This window comes from Pteropus alecto, unplaced genomic scaffold (genome assembly GCF_000325575.1).
Source record: "Pteropus alecto unplaced genomic scaffold, ASM32557v1 scaffold8, whole genome shotgun sequence".
NCBI lineage: Eukaryota > Metazoa > Chordata > Mammalia > Chiroptera > Pteropodidae > Pteropus > Pteropus alecto.
Window position 1 is genome coordinate 4,897,363 of NW_006494609.1, and position 20,209 is coordinate 4,917,571.

Here is a 20,209-nt window from a genome sequence, read left to right on the forward strand (position 1 = left end):
ACTGAGATCGAGAAAATATTCCCCTATCTGATCTCTGTTAAGGTTATTGTATTGCCTTTCACATTTTGATCTACAGTGCAACTAGAGTTGATTTTTTTCCTGTGTATGGAAGGATCAAATTCTTTGCTTCTTTCTTTTCTCTTCGGATATTCAATTGTCCCAGCAACATTTACCATTCTTTCCTCACCACTCTACACTACAATCTTTGTTGCAAATCAAAGATTTCGTTTCTAGCCATTTATTCTATTTCTAAGGCCTATGGGACTACTGCGTAAAAGCTTTAAAGTAAATCCTGATACCTGATAGAGAAAATCCTTCCATCTTTTTGTTTTTACCAGTGTCTTTGCTATTTGTGGCCTTTCACTTCTGCATATATTTTAGAACCAGCTTGATCTTGTCAAATTCCACCCAAAAAACCCTGCTGGGATTTTCATTAGGATTGCATTTTATCTATAAATCAAGTTGGGGAGAATTAATATCTTTACAATATTGAGTCTTTTAATTTAGGAATATGGTACATCGTTCCATTTATATATTCTTTACTCTCTCTCAATAATGTATTATATAATCTGCAGAAAGATTTTGAATACATTTTGTGAGATTTATTCCTAATTTTTTTACTCTGTGGTAAATATTTTAACTCTGTTGCTGGTATATATAAAAGCAATGGAATTTTGCATGTTGGCTCTGTGTCCAGCAATCTGGCCAAATTTATTAATTCTAAAAATTCATCTGTAGATTCTTTTGGATTCTCCATGTACATAGTTATCATCTGCAAATAGATTTCTACTATTTCTACTATTCTACATCTGCAAACAGGATTTCTACTCCCCATATATTTTATTTTTGACTGTACTAGCAAGAATACCCAGTAAAATGATAAATAGCAAGTGGTGAGAGTTGGCATCCTTGTCTTATTCCCAATCTCAAGAAGAAAACTTTCAAATTTCACCGCTAAGTTTGATGTTCTTATAGGTTTTATGGAGATATACTTTATCCAATTAAGGAAGTCTCCTTTTATTCCTAGTTTGCTATAAGTTTTGAATCATAAATAGAGGTTGAATTTTACCAAATGCTTCTAATTATACTGATAATTTGTATCCTCTAGGGTATTAAAATGGTGATTTACACTGACTTAAAAAAAATGTTAAAGTTGCACTCTTGGAAAAACCCAACTTGGTCATATACATTGCTGGATTCAGTCTGCTAACATTTTGTTGATGACTTTTTGCGTCTATGTTAATGATATTAAATTGCAATTTTCTTTCATCTGGGATCATTTTGATTCTCCCTGATTTAGTTATTCCTGTAGTACAGATCTGCAGGTGATAAATCTTGCATTTGATTGTCTGAAAATATCTTTATTTCACCTTCGTTCTTAAAGACTTCACTGAAAAAAAATTCTATATTGATATTTATTTTCTTTCACCATTCTAAAGATAATCTAGCTTTTACTGCTTTGTGCAGAAGTCAGCTATCAGTCAAATTACTAGTCCTTTAAAGGCAAACTGTAATTTTTCTCTAGTTAATTTGAATATTTTCTCTTTGGGTTTTATAGTAGTTTAAACTTAATGTATACCTGTAGATTTCACTGTACTTACCCTGCATAAGGTACATAGAGCTTCCTGAATCTGTGGATTTCATTAATTTTGGGCATTTACAGCTATTATCTCATCAAACATTGCTTCTGTCCATTCTTGCTCTCCTTACCATCTAGGACTCCAATTATACAAATGCTAGACTTTCTCATCATATCTTCTTTGTCTTGTCTCTTTCCTGATTTTTCCATTGTTGCATTTTTTACACATTTCTTTCGGGATATTTTCTTCTGACCTTTCTTCCAGTTCACTATTCTCTCTTCAGGTATAATTGATAGGTTGCTAAACCTATCAATTGAGTTCTTAATTTTCATCTGTATTTTTCAGTTATAGAATTTCCATATGATTCTATTTTTTATAAATTTCAATTATCTGCCAAATTTCTCAAATTCGTCTCCTCTCCTTGAACATGATATAACTATTTTTATATCTGTATCTGGTAACTCCAAAATCCGGTGCCCCCATGTATCCATTTTCACTGTCTGTTGTTTGATTTTTGTTCACATTGTCTCTTCTCATGCATCTAGTCATTTTTGATATGTGGCAGAAATTGTTCTCACAAAACTGTTTGCAGAAATAATTTGAAATCTAAAACAATCCTTCAGAGAAGATTTGCCTTTCTTTGCTTCTCCCACACAGACCTAAGGTCATTAGTACCCTGGGGTCACCTTAATCCAATTTCATAAACTTAGATGTTTCTGAAGCTGAGCTGCAGTCCCTGCAATGGCCTACTTCTAATTTACCCTTACTTCTAACCCATGGTCCCAACCCAAAGGAAAGGGGTTTCACCAGGGTTCCCCCGGCTTCATTGGTCCTGAACATTAATTCTGTTGCTTCAGTCCAGAGAGGCACTTTCACAGCCTTGCCATTCAGCCTCCACACTCAGGAATCCAGCATATGCCCTCAGAGAAGAAAGGAGCCCCATAATGGACTATCATCCTTGGAACTCTATCTTTATACTTCTGTCCCCACATGGACCATTGCCTGGTAATTATTCAATATCTGGCCAGTTTGCCAAGATCTTCAAGAAGATGTTTATATTTTGACAATTATGTTCTAATTGTCTCTAGTTGGAGAACTGATCCCAATCACTAGTCTGCCATAATTCAAATCAGAAACCTACATTGCCTCTTTACCTTTTTCATTTTGAAGATATCTTAGTGAATAAAATGGAAACAAAACAGAAATTTAAAATGGCTTCCTTCTTTCTGTCACTGGCTACCAGTATCAGCTTACCTAAGTAATGGTTCTATCCCTCCTTTGACTTATCCTGTCACTTTGATCATAATGAAGACTTCAGTAAGGTTGATTTTTTAGGCAGAAATAAAATTGGGACAAAAATAATGGAAGATAGTAGTGGGTTTAAAGAATAACATAAAATTAATCCCTAAGGAAATTTACAACCTGTATTTCACTAAAAATTCATTTGGGTGTTAAAGGCCCAGAAAAGGTCAGTTCCTGATGACCAGAAAGGCAATAGAAATGTACAGAATGGCTCTGACTTACAATATAAACATAGTGAAGAATCTCATAACACATTTGTATTTTCTGAATAGGTAACATATTCACATTATTCAAAATTCAAAAAGCGTAAACATACAGGGAAAACTTCTACCCATCTCAGTCCTACCTCCAAAAGCAACAAATATTAGGTTTTGTGTAGTCTTCTAGAGATATTTTATGCATATAAAAAAGGGGTGTGTGTATGTGTGTTTGTGTGGAAACACATATATTTTTTACACAAATAATAGACACACTACTATGCATTTTGTTTTTCCACTTATAGCTCAGAGACCTTTGCATAACTATATATAAAAAGCTTCCTCATTCTTTTCTACAGCTGATTAATATTTCATTGGCTGAATATTCCATAATTTATTTAACCAGTTCCCTATTGATGGACATTTATGTCCTTTCTAATCTTTTACCAACAATGCTATAATAACCTTGTGTATGTGTCATTAAATAGGCACATGAGTAAATCTATAAATTCCTGGAAGTAATGAATTGAGGAAGGCATATATTGTAATTCTGATGGATATTGACAATTGCCCTCATAGCACCTGTACCAGTTTACACTCTCATCAGCAATGCATGAAAGTGTTTGCTTCTACACACCCTTATCAACATAGTGAGATATCGAACCACCCAGTGTGGTTATGATTTATTTCTTTTATTACGAGTTAGGATGAACATTTTTCATTTGTTAAAAGCCACTTCTCGTAGCATCTTAACAGCTTAAAGTACGCAGAAAAAAAGTGAAAAGAGATATTGCTTTTGATTTTTAAGGTTAAAGGTATATGCTAAATGATGTAAGAACTACTGGTAAAACAACTTGTAATTGAATTCAGAGAGGCAGGAAATAAGGAAAGCAGAAAGAAATACATAAGTTTATTTCCAGAAGTATAAAGTGTGAAAGATACAGTCCTGTTTTAAAGAGAATACGATTACAAACACAGCTTTTTAAGTTTCCTAAATTTATTCAGAGAAATTTAGAATACTATCAAGAAGCAAAAGCCAATTTTTTTCATAATATAGAGCTTTTAATATGTCAGCCAAATATAGACCAATTCTACAAATACTCCTAAAAGAGACCAGAGAAACTAGGACAAGTTTTGCAAATTTAGATTATAGGTGGGAAAATGTTTTTTTAATGGGTATTTATTTTAATATATATTCGGAAAAATTGATACATCAAGCTAATGATATCACAGATATTATTTAGAATAAAACAAAATTTTAAATGTCAATTTAAAGAAAAAATAATAACCAAATAATATTGGAATGTATTCTCTAACATGGCAAAAATTGTGACTATGGCACCTGTGGCCAAGGTCTTAAAAACAATTAACAGAGAAGAGCAAATGAAAGCTCAAGAATAACTCAATTTATAATTGATGGCCTCTAAAGCAAAGGAGAAGAAAAAAAGAAACTTCCTTAAAATGATTTATATTTTAAATTTTTAAAATGAGTTTTCTATGTTACCAGAATATGGTTATAGACATTCTGATCATGCTACAGATTTAAATTTATTGTGTACTTTACCTACAAAAAGCACCAAAAAGCAAATTTTTCTAAAGCACCTGAATATCAGGTCAGAGTTCTTTAGAACAGGTCTCATAGGACTTCCCTGTCACTAAACATGCTGCAAAGAGATAATTAGCCTGGGCTTTAAGATTCAAGTACAGAGGAACCAACAGCAGGCTATGTGGTTGTAGACTCAAGAGGCTTAAAAAGAAACTGGCTGAATTTATATTCCAACTAAATACAGAGACCATATAATCCAATTTCTCCTCAGCCCTTACAACTGGGACATGCTCCTGAGTTGTCAGATTATAAACCTTAGGTTGTATGTTGATTGAATTATGACAGGACTAACTGGCTATCTCAACACCATAAACACACAACTGCTGTAAGAAAAAAAATAACCCACAGGCAAACAAATTTATACCATTTTGACATAAAACTACAATAGAAAACCAAAATCATAAAGGCTCTTTGTCATAGACTTCTACCCTTTTGTTCTTTCCATTATGGTAGCCAGAAATTTTTAAATTTCAATTTAAAATGAAATAGCCACAGAAAGGTAACATTTCCATCACTGCAGAAAGATTTATTGCTCTGCTCTAAGTCCTCTATAAGAATCATGAACAAGTTCACCTGATCTGTTTCCAGTCTTTATATGTCTAAATGCACTGATAGATCTCAGGGTGATTTACACCAAACCAAGTTCTACTGCTGACTTCAGAGTCATAACAGATTTTGCCCTTTATTTTCTCCAAAGCTCGGGGGAGGGGGGGGAGCTACTTTAAGTGATGCAACACGTATGCCTCAGAGAGTTTCACTACACAAAAGAGTGATCTTTCCTCTTGGGGAATGAAGGACCCAGGTGTCCCTATTAAAAATAATTATAGTTCATAAAATAAGCACACTATGACCATCACAGAGCTTAAGTCAGAAGAACATAAATACCTTTGTTATCATCAAAACCTCAGCTAACAAAAATGAAGATACTCTGCAGCGAATACTTTAAAAAATAAAAAATCATGGTTATTCTAGATAATTACAAATTCCTGCTTTGAAGAAATAAGATACTTTAAAAAATCAAAACCTTTAATTCAATAACTACTGAATGTCCAACCTTATGTCTTATTCTGTTTTCCTCTAAGAGAGGATGACAGAAACCTTCTTCAATTCCATTCTTTTTTCGGCCTCTATTGCTTACTCATCGGATCATTTTCCCAAAAAAAAGGTGGCAGAAAGATCCAATCAAACAAACTCCTAATTTGAAGCAGTTTTTTAAGGTTACCTCAAGCCTTACCAGGGGTAGCCAAACCAAATGTATAATCTTCACATTGCTTTGCAAACCCAGCTTAGCTCTAACTCGAGGTTTCTCAACAGCAACACTACTGATATTTGGGGCTAGAAAACTCTGCATGGTCAGGGCTCTCCTGTGCATTGCAGGATGCTTATCAGCATCCCAGGCCTCTACTCATTACATGTCAGTAATAACCCTACCTTCCTCCCCTTCCAGAATTGTGACAACTAAAAAGCCCCCTGGAGGCAGGGGGAATCACTCCTGGTTGAGAACCACTGTTTTAACCCAAGAACATTCTTAATTATCTCAGCCCTAATTCAATCACGTGATGCTCCTCCAAATTTCCACATTGAGACACTGTCTCATAATCCAGCAAATATTTATGGAACCTCTAGGACACAACATCAAGGGCTCCAGGAGATAACAAAATAGATTCTATCCATCAAGCAGATTTCTCAGGGAGTAAGCACAAGAGCTGTAATAAAAGACACCGAATTATATGTTTTGAATTGGTTTTGTTCCTGAGGTATTCTCATCTTATCAAACTAAAAACACTTTGAGGGCAGACCATAACCTGCCCTGGAGTACTAACACTTGATTAATGGCCAATAAAATTAAAAATAAGGTACTGTAAATTTCATACAAACAGTAAAAACTCCACAGCTGACTTGGGCAAATAAGCTAACCTCTCTCAGCTGCAAAATGGGGAGAAAATGATTGCTGACAGGATTAAGTCAAATAATACAAATCTTTTTCCACATCCTGGCACAGAGTAAGCATTCAGTTTTTATAACTATCATTACTATTATTTTATTAACTATTTTATTAGCAACAAATCACACCTCAAGGGGAAGAACCTGCTCTGGGCTACAATAACAAATTCCTACATGAAATAAAAAGCAATCAACTCACCCTGCTTTTTGAGAGCAAGAGGGAGGAAGTAACCATAAGTGTTTCTATCAGTGTCCTGGGAGGAAAAACTAAATGCAGGAACCAATGAGAAGTGGGTCAGGGAGATTCAGAGACAAACGCATTGCCCTCCAATATACTCCCGAACTATTATTAAGACCTTTCTATTTTAAATGTTTGAGTGTCTTTGCCATAGCCCACAATGATCTAAAGGGAACATTTTTTTAAAATCCTTTTTTAATAAATACTGACACATGTAAGGGAGAGATGTTTGAGACTTTCTGAGAGTTCATTTGCTTAATCTTTTAGAAATTATGCTTAAAATTTCCACTGCTATAATGTTAAATACATGCCACCAATTTTGAATTTACTACAAAGCACAGAATTACTGAGAAGGCAAAAAACCAAAAACCATTACATGTTTAAAAGTAAGAGAAAATTAACTCTTAACCAGGAAAAAGGCGGGTAACTCAAACGTGTATGTGTCTGACAGAAGCGGTGTTTGGAGATGAGAGATATTTGGGATAGAAAAGACAGGACAAATCACCATGATGGAACATACACAGCCAGGAACACTTCTGACAGCACATGGAGTTTAGGTGAGCAAAAACAGACCTTATTCTTATCATTATGGACCACAGCAGTACAGTGTGTACCACGGGCTAGGCACCAAATTACTCCCTCGCACATAGCAACTCACGTAATCCAGTAATTGTAGGTACTACAGGACCCGCAATTTACAGAGGAGGAAACTGAGACATAGAGACGTTAAGTGACTTGCCCAAGGTCACTTAATTAGTAAACTGAAATTTCAGGCTCCAACCTAGGCACCATGGCACCACCTCTACCGCTATACTTAATGGTGCCTATTTTAATCTCGGACCTGGAAAATTAATTTCTATTTGCTATGTAGTGAGACTAGTTCATTCTCCCTACCCTTTTGTATTTCAAAAGAGCATCCTTTTAGTTGCGTCGTGTGTGATCATAGGAGGTCTGAAAGGTAACAGTATGATCCATGGACCCTTTCGCCTTTGGATACTTAAGTAATGCACACGGAGAAACTTGTGTGGGGTACAAATGGAGACATGTCTCCTGAACAAGAAGAGGAGGGTCCTGGAGAATGAGGGAGTTCGCCGAAGTTCCTATATCAGCCCCTATTTCCTGCCTTTGCTCTGGTCACTACGTTCATTCAAAAGACCGCCAAGCCTACCTATGCCAACTTTTTCTGAGGTGGAAAGGGCAGAGGCGAGGCGGGGGCCTACGTGCTGGGAGGCGAAAGCCAAGTGGGGAGCTGGACAGAGGAGGGCGAGCCTGCCTACCAGGATAGGGGTAGAGAGGCGCGTGGAAAGGCTGAGGCCAGTGACAAAGGTGAGGATCCGGGTGGGAAGCCAGAGATGGGGACAGCGAGGCCAACTGGGTTGGGGTCGGCAGCGAAGGAGTGATCTGCGGGCGTGCTGAAGAGGCGCCAGGGGCAGAGCAGCCCGGTCACTACCATCTGGGCTGATCTGAGAAAGGAAACGCGGCAGGAACCAAGGCATTTCGAAACAGGAGTAGAAAATAACCTCCAGAGTAGACCAGGGCCTAGGGTAGGGATAAGTGGGTGGCGTCGGCGGGGGTCGCGGCCCGGGGGAGGGGGCCAGAGCAAGAGCGAAGACAGGGGCTCTGCGCGCGAAGGAGCTGCCCAGGCGGGGCCGCTCCGCCGGAGAGCGCGGAGCAGAGCGCCGCCGAGCCTGGCGCCAAGCTGCGGGGTCCTGAGGCCGGGCGGCGGGTGCGCCGGCGCCCCGGCCTTGCGTACCTGAAGCGGCCGCCTGGCTCCCTTCCACTCCCGGGCCGTCCCCGACGCCGCCCGCCTTCTGTCGGCGGACTTCGGGGTTCCAGCAGCCCGGCCCCTCAGCCGCCCGCGGGTCCGACATCTGCAGCCGCGCCGACAGCGCCTCCGCCGCCCGTCGCGAGTGGCTCCGGAAACAGCCGAAAGCAGAGCGCCAGTGGCCGCGAGGCGCCGGGAAGAGCCGAACGGAGCCCGTGGGCCGGAAGGGACAGCGCACCGCCCCCCGACGGGTCGCAGGAGCTCTGGCCCGCGGGGGCTGAAGATATGGACGCCTGAAGGATTACTGCCCGCTTTTGGTCGCAGGTGCTTAAAAGTATGGGATAGGAAGAACAAATAAAACCTGGAGAAGACCCGGCCGGAAGTCGTGGTATCCATAGAGACGCTATCGGAAGTTGGGGTTGCTGGGAAGCTTGGGCGCGTGAACTAATCTGCGTCATGGCTGAAGTCCCAGAAGATTACGATTCCGGCACGGATGAAGCTGAAAACCTGAGTTCTGAGAGACCACAACTGCCTGGACCTCTTGAAATATTTGAAGGTGCCAAATCAGACACAATGTCAGAGGCAGGCCTGGAGCTGCTTGTAAAGACTGATCAAAAGCTACAACCAGAGACGAAGGAAGAGGACTTCGAAGAGGGGGCGCTAGAGAGGGCTAAGTATGTACATCCACCCCTAACACCAAGTATGGAGTCCCAAGAAGAGGTTCCCAAGGAGTCAGAGATAGACCTTTCTAGCGAGACTGAGCCAGGGATTCCCCAAGAGGTAAAGTCAGAGACATCCAGAGAGATGGGAGGAGAGCTTTTCAAAGACTTGGATGAAAACCCGGAGGAGCCAGACTTAGAGCCACCAGAAGAGACTGAACCAGATGTTACAGAGGATGTACTCATAGAGTCAGCTAAGGAAACATATCCAGAGCTACCAAAAGAAACCGAGTCTGAGGTTGCAAGAGCCACAGTCAGTGAGACAAGATTAGAGTTACTAGAGGAGAACCAGCCGGAGAGCCTAGAGGAATCACTTGGAGAGCAAAAGGAAGAGACAAGTCGAACCTCCAGAGGAGACCAAACCTGAATTTCCAATTGAGAAACCAGAAAAGTCAATTGAAGAGGCAGATGTACGGCCACCAAAGATGACAACATCAGAGTTTCCAGAGGGAACTCAAAGAAAGTCACCTGAGGAGAAAAGGACAGAGCCATCTGAGCAGACCATACTGGAGTTTACAGAGGTGAAACCAAGAAAGTCTACCGAGGCAGATCTGGAGCCTCCAGAAGAGACTAAACCAGAGGGTCCAGAGGAGGCAGGTCTAGAACTTTCAGAAGAGACTAAACCAGAGGGTCCAGAGGAGGCAGGTCTCAGGCCTCCAGAAGAGACTAAACCAGAGGTTCCAGAGGAGGCAGGTCTCGAGCCTCCAGAAGAGACTAAACCAGAGGTTCCAGAGGAGGCAAGTCTTGAGCCTCCAGAAGAGACTAAACCAGAGGTTCCAGAGGAGGCAGGTCTTGAGCCTCCAGAAGAGACTAAACCAGAGGTTCCAGAGGAGGCAGGTCTCGGACCTTCAGAAGAGACTAAACCAGAGATTCCAGAGGAGGCAGGTCTAGAGCCTCCAGAAGAGACTAAACCAGAGGTTTCAGAGGAGACAGGAAGAAACTTAACTGAGGAAGAAGGGATGGAGCCATCTGAGCAGACTATACCAACCTTTCCAGACCAGAAACTAAGTAAGTCTACTGATGAGACACGAAGAAAGTCAACTGAAGAGAAAGTCCCAGAGCCATTAGAAGAGATCAAATCAGTGTTTCCTGAGGAAAAATCAAGAAAACCATTTGACGAAACAGGTCTAGAGCCATCAGGAAAGACCAAACCAGAAATTCAAGAGGAGACACGAAGAAAGTCAACTGTGGAGAAAGTTCTAGAGCCACCAGAGGACACTAAACCAGCAGTTCAAAAAGATAAGCAGAGAAGATCAGTTGAGACAGGACTGTCGCCACCACAGAAGTCCAAATCAGAGGGCATACGAAGAGAGTCAACTGAAGAAAAAGGTCTAGAGCTTCCAGAACAGACTACACCAGAGTTTCCAAAGAAAGAACCAAAGACACGAAATGAATCAACTGAGGAAATACATCAAGTGCCACAACAGAAGACCAAACCAGAGGTTCAAAAGAAGACACACATAGAGCCTACTAAGGAGAAAGAGCTAAAGTTACCAGATAAAGCCAAACTACTACTTAAAAGAGAGACACATAAAGAATTTGCCAAGGAAGATAGGCCAGAACCAAGCAGATTTAAGCATTTTGTAGACAAGAACAAGCTAGAACTTTCCAACTATCAATCAAGAAAGTTGATAGAAGAAACTAAAAAGTTTTCAAAAGATTCTATTTTTGGGTCTCTCACAGTAAGTGAAATAGACTCAATAAGTACAGATTATGAGTTTTCAGAATCCGTAAAACTGTATGAGTTTCCTGATACCAGTAATGACATATATCCCTCAGAGTCTCAGAGGGATTTGAGAGACTCTTTTAGTGAAAAGGAAGTTGTAGATTTGTCCCTAGAACAGAAGAAACTGGTACATAAAGATAAAGAAGCCCAGCCAACAGAAAGGATGGAGCTACAATTTGAGTATCTTAAATGGAGCCCAGAGAAAGTTGCAGAGTGGATTAGCAAGCTAGGCTTCCCTCAATACAAGGTATACAAAGATAACATTTTTTGAAATCATACTCTCATCCTTCTACCTCTTATTCCTCTACCCTTACCTTAGCTCTTGCCTCTTCCTTACTAGAAGGAGTATAGAAAAGTCCTGGACTATGGTACAGGTAACTTGGATTTTAATTTTGGTTTTTCCACTGACGTATATTTGTATTTTGGGAGAGGAAGGGAGAGTCACATTTGTTTTTTCCTATTCATTGCAGTCATAATACTTCTCTGAAATCTTTGAATAAAGGCTAAGAAATTTATATAGGCCTCTTCATAGAAAACATTTTTAAAAATAGATTTCATCCAAGGAAAACCTTTTGGTACTTTGTCAAACTGTTAACTCCCTTAACTTTAACTTGTAATATCAATCTTAGGTGTCCTAAATATGTCATATGTATCATCAGTACCTAACAGCACTAATTTGAATATCCTATTAACCAAAACTAATTTTATTAAAAAGATAGAGTGAATCTTCTTACTTCATCGATGCCAACTATGTCCTTAGGCTACCACAAAACAACACAAGATCTGAAATCTTTGCAACCCCATACTTAAAAACGTAATTGAGGCCTGAAAGAAGCACATGATTGTATCATGGCAAAAAAATTTAAGGAGTAGTATAAAATTTTAGCAGGATCTTAGAGGAAAATATATGAGATTATTGGGATTATGGCTTAAATTTAAATTTAACTTAAATTTAAATTTTTGCTCCGTGTAGAACTGGAGACAAACGTGATTTATTCCCTCCTTCCGTCCCTCCCTCCTTCTTCGCTCCCTTCTTTCCTTCTCTCTCCTGCTTCTCACCTTCTTCTTTCCTCCCTTCCTCTTTCCTTCCTCCCTTTCTTCCTTCCTTCCATTTGCCATACATCTTTTGAGTGGTGTTCTCATTGTACTGACAGGAGTGTTTTACCGCAAACTTCATCAGTGGCCCAAAACTCATCCATGTAAACTGCTCAAACCTCCCTCAGATGGGGATAACAGATTTTGAGGACATGAAGGTGAGTTGTATATAAAGTTTCCCCATAGAGCATTGTATCAGTGCTACCATCTGTCTTCAAATCAACCTCCTTTTCTTCCTCCAAACCCCCAGCCTCCTATTTCCGTCAGTGGTGTAATACTCACAGTCCCCCAGGCTCACAGTGGTTCCTTCCTCTCTCTCTCTCCTTTGATCCTCACAAAGATTCCAAGAACTGTTGTTTCCTCCTAGAGCATCTGGTTTTCTCCATTCCCACTTGTTCAGACCTTTATCATTTTGTACCTAGAACATGCCAGTAGCCTGTGTAGAAAGGTAGGCCTTTTGGATTCAAGGGCACTGCTTTTAAACCCTCACCTTCCAACCCTTTATATACTACTCAGAAACCTTTGGATCCCCTCTGCTTACAAGATAGTCTCAGCTCCTTAGCTTAGGATTCAAGGCCCTCCACAAGTTTTCTCCATCCACCATTCTCTCCTCCCACTCTTCTACATGAATCTTCTTCTCTAGCCTCACAGGTCTAACCCACACTGTTCCAAACCTGTCTTTTGCGGCTTTGTCCAGTTCCATCTCCTCCTGTATAACTGATATGAATCTTAATCATCCTTAGGACCCAGCTCAATTCTCATCACCCCATGAAGTTTTTCCTGACTTTCTCAGGCCACAATAAACCCCTCCTCCCATGCTCTCATACATTTTATGTCTCTAACACCCATTTGGCACTTATATAATACCATCTGTGTTTTGCCTGCTTTGCTCGATAACTTGAAAACACATTACATTAACCTCTCTGGACCTCTTGTTTCACATACCTAATCTCATTTATATAGTTTTCTTTAATACCTCCCACCCCAACACACCAATGGTTTCATTCAGGATACTCTTGCCCATAAATGGTTCTGCCTCAGTGGTTCTCAAAACTTGATAGTCTTCAGAATCAAGCGAAATTTTTTTAAAACGATTCCTAGTCTCCATACTCCAGAGATTTTGATTCATTACTGCTAAGGTAAACCCTGGAATTTTTTCCCGAGGTGACTCTTGATCAGGCATTATAACCACATAATTCTATAAGTCATATGATTTAGAAAATAAGAAAATATACTCATTAATACCTAAGCCCCTTTCCTGGCAAGAAGATATAAAGAAATCCTGTAAATTATTAAACGCTTAGTTCAAAGCGAACATTTAAACTCTTGAATTCTACTAATAGCTATCCTCTCTGAGTGCTTACTATGTGCTGGGCACCATCCATATATTATTTCACTTAATCCTCTTTTTACAGAAGAGAAAACTGAGGCCTATAAAGGTGAAGCAACTTATACAAGATTATCCAGATAATAACATTAAGAGTCGGGAATCAAATCCATTTTGTGTGACTTTCCAATACGTGCTCTATTTAAACTACTATCCTACATTGCCTCTCTAAATAAGCAATTTTGTAACCCTGAACCTCCATATACATAATGTAGAAAAGGACTACTTATTACAAATCGCTATTTTGAACCATGCCTTCACGTAGCTACCAAGTGCTACCAAATACACATCTTATTCTTTTATGTTCAAAGATGATACAACTGTGTTTATGAGTTCTAATTTTTATTTATGTTTATAGTGTACTGAATTTTCTAAATAAAAATAAGGAACAGAATTAGCAAAAGAGTAACTCGTAATCAAAATTCTTGAAACATTTAAGTATTCCTAATGTTACAGCTTTTTATCATTGGAAAGCATTTTTAAGAGTCTGTCAATTCATTTTGCTTCCTTGACATTCTAATTCCAAAAGTACACTACCAGCATGCAATAATAAAAATTGTATTTATGCTTTTTCTGGTCTTGCAAGAAACAAACCTTTAAAATCTTCTGAAATCCTCAAGACTAAATGATGAACCCAGTGGTCTATACTTACATCCCAAGAAGTTTGAATAAGCAAACTTCAGAATACTTATTATCAAAGTCACCAGACAAATGTGGCTTCTCTCTGAGGTCACTAGAGTAATGTAAAGATCAAGACATTCAAAGATACGTTAAATAAGCTTTGCTTGACACCTAAGTCTACATATAAAAAAGCCGATTATACACTATGACACAGGTTACTTTTTAGAGATCATATATGAACTTAAGTATGCCATAGTTACCTTCCTTACTGATATATTGTGCATTTTTAATCCCTCTATTGAAATTATAGCACCTACTACATCCACAATTTATCCCATAACAATACCTAAGCAATGTAGTTATCTTTTTTCATTGCTCTCTCTCCCATACCATCACTTGTGGGCTTTGGGAGAGGGGGAGAAGTGGGGAAAGAACAGAATTCTGGATATGCTGCTAAGAAACTGAACCACATTTGAACTGTGCACCCCATTTACAAGCCTTGCAGTTAATTTATTGTCAGTTTCTAGTCTCTTCAACTTCCTTAATTTAGCTATTACTCATGCTTCATCTGCAGAAATAACACACCTTTCCCTTTGCCCTTCATACAACATAGTGAGATGATAGTGAAGAGCTGAATATATAGATGAGACTGGTGAGGCGTGCATGAGGAAAGAAACACTAATTCTTTTCATCTGGCCAGGGGAGCTCTTGAAACCAATATCCTGTCCTTCTCACTTGTACTGATGCATTGCCTTGGAAAAAGGGGTGAGAAAGTCAATCTTATTTATTCTAGGGACAAGCTAGACAGGATAGCCTTACACTTGCTTCACTTTTCTCTCTTAGAATATAATTCTCAAAATATTTTTAACTATTCTCTCCAAGTGAACAAAAGAACTCTGTGATAAATATTTGGAGAACATAGATGAATTGTTTATTTCTTTTGTATGCATGATTGCATATTACAAAGTATTGCCTTATAAGCTTTATACTATCTCAGCAATTTGACTACCCTTGCTTTGTTGCAAACTATTTAAATAGCACAAATTCATAACATCAGCAATTATCACTAGACGAAATTTTTTTTTAACTTTTAATTTTCAAATATTTTTAGTTTTACATAAGAGGTGCAAGGTAGTACAGAGAGTTCCTGTGTACTCTTCACCCAGCTTTCTCTAATGTTAACATCTTATGTAACCATGGCCCATATGTCAAAACTAAGAGATCAACATCAGTACAGCACTATTAAACAAACCACAGACTTTATTCCAGGATCTGCAGTTTTTCCACTGATGTCCTTTTTTTGTTCCAGGATCTGATCAGGGGTACCAGCTTGCATTGGGCTGTCATGTTTCCTTGGTCTCCTCCAATATGTGACAACTTCTTGATCTTTCTTTGTCTTTCATACCCTTGACACTTTGAAGATATTTTGTAGATTACCCTCAATTTTAGTTTTGTCTTGTGTTTCCCAAGATGTTATGCTTTCAGGGTTAGACTATCACAGAGGTGATGAGCCCTTCTTATCTCATGCCATCAACAGAAATTATTACTGGAGGTATTAACCTTGATTACTTGGTTAAGGTGGAAGAAACTCTGCCAGGTTTCTTCACTATAAAATTACTTTGCTTCCCTTTTCATAGTCTTTTCATTAGAATTGAGTTACTAAGTCCAGCTCACACTCAAAGAGAAGGGAATTAAGCTCCACCTCCTGGAGGAAGGACTATCAAAGATTTTATGGACATAGAGTAAAACTATCACAGTAATAAATATACTGGAGGAGATACTTTGAGGATATAAAGATATCCTGTTTCTCCTTAAAGTTTTGCCCACTAATTTTGGCATTCATCAGTGGATCTTGCCTGCAGCAGTTATTACTACGTTGTTCTAATGATGATTTTCTATTTCTCCCATTCTTTCCATGTTTAATTGCAGTTCTTCTTAAGGAATTCTTTATGCTTAATTGTCCTTTTGCCTCCATTCAGGAGCTCTTTTACATTGGTTCCTGTGTCCTTTTGTCATGGTCCCCTTATTTCCTTTAGTTCTCTTTGGCACTATGAGTTCGTACTGATATCTCTGACTCTAGTCCAGCAACACAGGGTTCATTCTAGACTTCCTACCCTTCTAATTCCCTACTCTGCCATTGCTTCTTTATAACTTCGTTCTCTGACAGTGAGAAATCTGGCTCTCCCTATCTATAAATATGTATCCCTATGAGAAACATAAGGATTTACCAAAATGTACAATGTTTATGTACAGTTATTTTTGTCTTTAGCCTTACACCACCTAGACAAAGCACTGTTTTTCATAGTTAAAGTTATTTGGGTCAGCTTCTTTCTTCCATATGAGATTATGTCTTACTTTGTAATCCAGTTAGATTCTGTTTGTCACAGCCTATATTCCATCATAGGTTCCCACAAAATCCTGCCTTTTAAAAAAATTGCATACGGTAATTTGTAGTGTACAGTTCTGTGAGTTTTGACAAATGCACAGAGTCATGTATCTACCACCACAGAACTATACAGAATAATTCTATCACCCTAATATTTTCCCTGTGTCCTCTTTGTAGTCAGCCCATCCTCCAACTCAATTCCTGTCCCTATAGTTTTGCCTTTTCCAGAATGTCACATATATGGAATCAAATAATATGTAGCCTTTGAGTGTGGCTTTTCCCTCAGTAAAATGCATTTAAAATTAATCCATGTTGTTATGTGAACCAACAAGCATATTTTAAGGAAACTATACATCTATTTTAATAATGATGGTATAGATGATTCGTATTTGAACCACAACAATTATGTCTTTAGTTACTTTATTTACATAAATAAAGTAAAATAAAGTTACTTTATTTACATAAAGTAACTAAACAATGCGTAATAAATTGATAATGATGAAGCAAAACCATCAGTAGTTTACCAATAAAAGCAAAAATAGCAGCCTTTGAAAACCATGATCAACACAAAATACAATAATTATATAATTTTCTAGAATCTTCTTGAAAACTATAGGCATTACAAATACCTGTCTGAGACCATGTGAAGTAGGTGCTCTGCAGTGATGCCAAGCATTGAGTATGGGCCACCATCTTAGAATGTAGAATTAAGAATTCTTAGAAAACTCTAATATTAATCTTCATGAATACCTGTTTTTAATAATTCTTACTAACTCAAGTCAGTTACTAATAATTTGCTCTAAGTCTTAAGCAAAAATAAAATCTATTGCTTGTTACTCATCAGAGCTAATGAAAGAACTCATAGTTTTACATCAATTCATAGTCCATCAGGGGACCATTGTGGTCCATCACTGAACCTCAGACATACCTTAAGAATCACTGATTTAGAGGAGGAATGGTTGGATTGTATTTCCTGATTCCACATGTAGCCAATCACTTTATAACACTTTGAATTTCTGCATTAAAATATTAAACAGTACTGGACTCTGTTGGCCTACAGTAGACACAGAGTTCTTTTGGTTACTAGTGAATGTGTCTGTGACTACAAGGTCCCTCCTGGAGGCTACATCTGTGAACTTCAGTGAATTTGTGAAATAACTTTTTCTGGTAAGGACATTCAAAAGGCGAGGTGCTGACCAGGGTGCTCAATGTAGCAGCATCAGTTATAAATGAAAATTCTTTAGAGCCACCTATATTAATTTGTACCTCAACTCTTAGAAACCTCAATTGCTGCAGACCTCAATTAGTATTCTCATTGGGAATGCAAGACAATTATGTAGACTCTGTCTTTCAGCCACACATTGTCTCTAGAGTCTAAACAAAACCAGTTCAAGTATGATTTAAAAAGAAAGATATCTTGCCTATCTAAAATGCATTGCTAATGGACAGTTTTGCATCAGGTTTAGAATTTTCTATGGCATGAATTTTATAGCCTTGTAACTATGGCCAATTGTTTTAAAATAAAAAATAATAATAATCCATTCCACATACTCCTTAGGCTGTGTTCTAACAGTAATTTCATGGACTATATACTCATCTAGATGCAGACTATGAATTCAAATAGCAGTGTTAATAACAGACCTATGATTAAAATTAGAATTTGAAAACATAATGACTTTGTAATCTAGGATATCAAGTGGCATGGTGCTCAATGAATACAATTATGTTTTAGAGACACTGAAAATTGTGAGAAAACATGTTTTAAAAGAATATACAAGTATAGGTATTAATAAAACAACTGGAACTTTATTGTCTGATTTTTAGTGTTTGATGTTTATTTTTAGTCAAACGAATCAAACGAATAACTGTTTGAGTAATAATTTGTTTCTCAGTTGCAGATTAACTGAGCCCCTTATAGGCAAGTTAGTTATTAACCTTCCCAGAGATAATCATGGCTCCTAATCTGAACATATCTGCTCATGTGATTGGTCAGATTACTCAGACAAAAGAAAGAAATGAATCCATTTGTGGCCATCTGATGCAAGAGCCTAGAAACATCTTTTGAGACTTTTTTAAAAAGATAAATCATGTGATGTTTCTTTTAAGAACTTTGTTTTGATAAGGCCAGGCTAGTAAAATTTTCAAAGTGTTATTTCATTATTTTATTTTCCCATAGAAATAACTTAAAGGGTTAGTATTCAAGAGGCCTAGGAAACTAAGTAAAACTGCTTTGATTTAGTTGTATTTTCAGGTTAGTCCCATTAAAAAATTATCCTTGTATTTCAGGTAATTTCTCGGCACACACGAGAGCTTCTGGGTATTGAAGAGCCATCATTTAGTCGCAGCATCAGCCTTCCCTATAGAGACAATATTGGCTTATTTTTAGAGCAAAAAGCTCATACTGGGGTAAAATCCGATTCCTTGACCTTATCTGAATTTGTGCAAGTAGCAGGATTACAGGATTATGATTCACAAAAAACTGCCCCTGAAGACAATGAGGCAGTATATTACACTGAGCCATAGGGAAAAGCCATTTCACTTAGCTTGAAAAATCCAACTAAATTACTTGGGAGAAGAAGAGTGGCCTTTTAGGGTTTTTTTTCTCCTCTTCATTAAGTATCAGAGTTTGAACTGCTGGCTCTATTCCTAGTTCTGTTACTGACTCACAGCACCTTCCCTTTATTTGTGTTTCAATTTAGCCCCTCATTAAAACAAAGATAGCAATATTTCTTTCTGGGTAATTGTAAAAATTCCTGATAAATTCTAGTAGTGCATCTGGTAGTAGGAACATGTTGGGAAAATAGAATTAAAAGTAAAATTTCCTGCCAACCCAGATAATCCTCTCCACAAATGCAGAAAAAGAAACAATTTTATTATTGAATCAGTATTAAATCAGACTGTGATGCACATTGCAGGCAAGCCACTGAAGAGATTGCAAAGACAAAGAAATCTCACCCTTTTATATAGCCAGGCAGACACAGTGCATTATTTATATGCTGTCTATATCCAAAGGAAAAATAAAACTTCTCATATCTCTATGACAAATAGGAAGTTAATACTTGGACCCCGGCACTTAAGCTAATCTCCCACAGATTCAGGGAGACAAGGTACCATCCTCCTGGATGCTCACGTTTCAGAAATGACTCCAAGGTCCCTCCAAAAGACAGTCCTGGGATATAAACCCGGCAGAAGGTTTTTCTGCTTTTTAAAAGATTTACATACATCTCAAAAACAGAGAAGAAGGATTTAAATCACAAATTTTCTAAAGAAAATGTTTTGAGGAAAAGAAACAGGGAAGTTCTCTATCCCTTTTGGCATCAGAGAAAATTTTTTTTAAATAATTTTTTAGATTTGCATTTATCCTCACAAACAGCATGGCTTATAGAAGTACCATGAAGTACAGACTATCGAGTACGGTCTGGGGTTTGTTACAAGGCTCTTTTATTTAGTACCTTCCAGACATTTATAAAATGAAATTCAGGCCAGGGTCCACCCATGACTGAACTGCTCAAAAGAAATTACAAAATACGTCTCGTTGCTTGAATAACTCCAGTTCCTCTCTAGTTTTACAGATTTAAATTCTTTTTCTTCCCAGTCTGACTTCTTAATCCTAAAAACTACTATAGGGCATAATCCAGAAGAA

The 20,209-nt window shown here is 38.1% G+C and overlaps 2 protein-coding genes across 2 annotated transcripts in view; one reads left to right on the plus strand and one right to left on the minus strand.

Moving 5' to 3' along the window:
• Nucleotides 1-8,770, minus strand: part of TMED8 (transmembrane p24 trafficking protein family member 8) — a 33,009-nt gene extending 24,239 nt beyond the window's left edge. The window contains exon 1 of the mRNA XM_006925481.3: nt 8,621-8,770. Within this exon, the coding sequence (XP_006925543.1) occupies nt 8,621-8,738 (118 nt within the window). The 5' untranslated portion in view covers nt 8,739-8,770. The remainder of the gene's footprint in view (nt 1-8,620) is intronic.
• Nucleotides 8,771-9,066: 296 nt separating this feature from the next.
• Nucleotides 9,067-20,118, plus strand: SAMD15 (sterile alpha motif domain containing 15). Its single transcript, XM_006925482.3, is given in 4 exon segments — nt 9,067-9,687; nt 9,689-11,324; nt 12,232-12,330; nt 18,853-20,118. Coding segments are annotated over 4 exon segments (2,571 nt in total). The 5' UTR covers nt 9,067-9,088; the 3' UTR covers nt 19,090-20,118.
• Nucleotides 20,119-20,209: the final 91 nt, after the last annotated feature.